Genomic DNA, 2,582 nt, shown 5'->3' on the forward strand with positions numbered 1-2,582 from the left:
CAGAATACTGTGTCCAGATCCTCCACAGAAGCTGAATACAGAGCCTTAGCTTCTCTCACTTGTGAAATTCAATGGCTGCAATTTCTCTTTAATGACCTAATGGTACAGTTTTCACAGCCTGCATCTGTATATTGTGATAGCAAATCTGCCATTTACCTTGCGTATAACCCTACCTTCCATGAAAGAAGTAAACACATTGAGCTCGATTGCCATGTCATTCGAGAGAAAATCGTTTCCAGGCTCATCCACTTGCTTCCTGTTTCCACCAATGACCAGCTAGCAGATGTTTTCACAAATCCTTTGTATTCTCCTGCTTTTTCCTCTATCCTTTCCAAGTTAGGACTCTGCACTATCCACAGTCCAACTTGAGGGGGCATATTGGATTATACATCTTTTGTACATACTGGTATTCTTGATTTGTATATAGCTTTGTATATGTATAATATATTTCTGTTAGCTTAGGTGGCAGGCTTATATTGGTTACTACTTGTGTATATACAACACCATTGTATCTTCTTCTAAAATCAATCAATGTAACAGTATTTTTCATACTTCTTCTTCTTCTTCTTTACATTCTGCTGCACACTTTATGTGCATTCTTCAGCTTTTCTGTATGGGATCCTCCATTATCAACACATAGTAACATGAAAATATTAAATACTAAATCAAATACATATTCCGGTTTTTTTATCAATGAAAGAATTATATTTCAAAAAGCTGTGAAGTAACCAATCAAAGGGGACAAAAAATAACTCAAATTCTATTACAAAATATAACCATCTTTTTATGAATCCTAACTCTAGAAACGACCATATGAATGATGTATTTACTATGAAGGCAATCATCCGTCCTGTTTTGAAAGATAATGTTATTTCTTGTTGTCCAAATTGCATACACAATTTCAGCAAAAGTCATCTTTAGGAGCCTCTTTCTGCATCCTTTACCACGTCTCAATTGGAAAATTATATTCAACTCAATTTCCCAACCTCCAAACCTATGATTGATTCTCATCCAATTTAGAACTTGGCTCCAAATTCGCTTGGTCTCATCGCACTCAAAGAAAAGGTGTCTACAACTTTCATGTAAGTCGCATTACACACACTTACCATCAGTGACAATTCCATGTATAAACGATCTTTAGTGGGCAACCTTTCCTAACAAGCTAGCCACAGAATGAACGTCGCTCTTGGTCTAGCAAGATTCCCATAGAAAATATATCTCCAGCTCATATTAGGCTTGACACCTCTAAACATTTGGTACACCTATTTAGTTGCATACCTTCCTGAAGCTTGAAACGACCCCCAAACTGCATAATTCATAAGGACATCTCTATGTTTGAATATAACTTTAGTAAGCAATGCACAACAGGAATATAGGTGGCAACCTCCTCTTTTTTCAGGTAATACATGTGAATCCAATCAACCCACAATTTATCTTTCTTGGCAAGACATCTCAAAACAGCTTATCAATGGTTTCCTTATTCCACTCCTTAAGATAAATCAAGCTCGAACCACCTGAAGATATGGGATCACTAATGTGGTCCCAAGACACAGGAGCTTTTCTGGTAGGATTGTCCTTACCAATCCACAAGAAGTTTCTCAACATACTATCAATATGGGAAATAACCTTTTTCTGCAAAGGAAAAATCTGCATCTAATAATTAGTAATCAAAAAAATTACACTTTTCACTAGTTGGAGCCTGCCAGCATAAGAAAGTAGTCTAGTACTCCAATGGTTTAACCGCACCAGCATCCTCTCTATCAAAGGTTGACAGTCAGCTATAGACAATTTTCTGCTTGCCAAAGGAACTCCCAAATACTTAAAAGGCATAATACCTCTAGCAAAACCAGTTGTTTGTTGAATAAGCTCCTGAGTTTCTGCATCAACCCCTCCAAGATAAATTTTACTCTTTGGGATGCTAATATTAAAACTAGTGGCAGCAGAGAAATTCCTCACCCTATTCATTATCAACTTCATAGACTCAAGGTCCCCTCTCACAAAAATTATAATATTATAAGCAAAACACAAATTAATATTCTTCCACTTCTCATACATAGGGTGGAAATTAAAATTCGGATTCTTGCTTAAAACATATTCTAATTTTTTAAGTTTGATGTTTATAATATATTTACACTGTCATCCAATTAAAAGTAATCATTTTGAGACATAAATATAAAAGATGAGAGAAGAACATGGAATAAGTGGTTATTAGAATAATTTAATTATAATATATTATTTTATTTTTACTTCTGATGTATATGTGTCAAAAAAATTAATTTTAAATAAAAGATGATGTAAAATGGTTTTACACTCTTAGTATATTCCAATTAATCTCTTTTTAAATATTAAATTATACAATGTTTACATGATATCTTTTCTATAAAATTTTATTAAAAAGCACTTGTGTTACACTTAAATATTGACGTGTTAAATTCGATAAAAAAAAGTTATTCTAAAAAAATCAAAACCAAAAACATATTTATCTATCATTGTTAGAGTTTTGAATATTGGTCATGATTCTCTTAGAATTAATAAAGAAAAACCTAATTATGATTTCATTGATTAGTTAGTTACACATGGTT

General features: G+C 33.2%; 1 protein-coding gene across 1 annotated transcript; it reads right to left on the reverse strand.

Moving 5' to 3' along the window:
• Window positions 1-1,452: 1,452 nt before the first annotated feature.
• LOC127130778 (uncharacterized) lies at window positions 1,453-1,965 on the reverse strand. Its single transcript, XM_051059742.1, has 2 exons — window positions 1,747-1,965; window positions 1,453-1,653 (listed from the first exon to the last, which is right to left on the reverse strand). Exons 1-2 carry the CDS (start codon window positions 1,963-1,965, stop codon window positions 1,453-1,455), a joined length of 420 nt encoding a protein of 139 aa, XP_050915699.1.
• Window positions 1,966-2,582: the final 617 nt, after the last annotated feature.

Source organism: Lathyrus oleraceus, chromosome 3 (genome assembly GCF_024323335.1).
Source record: "Lathyrus oleraceus cultivar Zhongwan6 chromosome 3, CAAS_Psat_ZW6_1.0, whole genome shotgun sequence".
Classification (NCBI taxonomy): domain Eukaryota; kingdom Viridiplantae; phylum Streptophyta; class Magnoliopsida; order Fabales; family Fabaceae; genus Lathyrus; species Lathyrus oleraceus.

Coding starts and splice junctions, on each gene's coding strand:
- LOC127130778 (XM_051059742.1), bottom strand. CDS start 1,965: ATGAATAGGGTGAGGAATTTCTCTGCTGCCACTAGTTTTAATATTAGC. Junction 1,654..1,746: donor CTTTGATAGAGAGGATGCTG/GTGCGGTTAAAC, acceptor ACTAATTATTAG/ATGCAGATTTTTCCTTTGCA.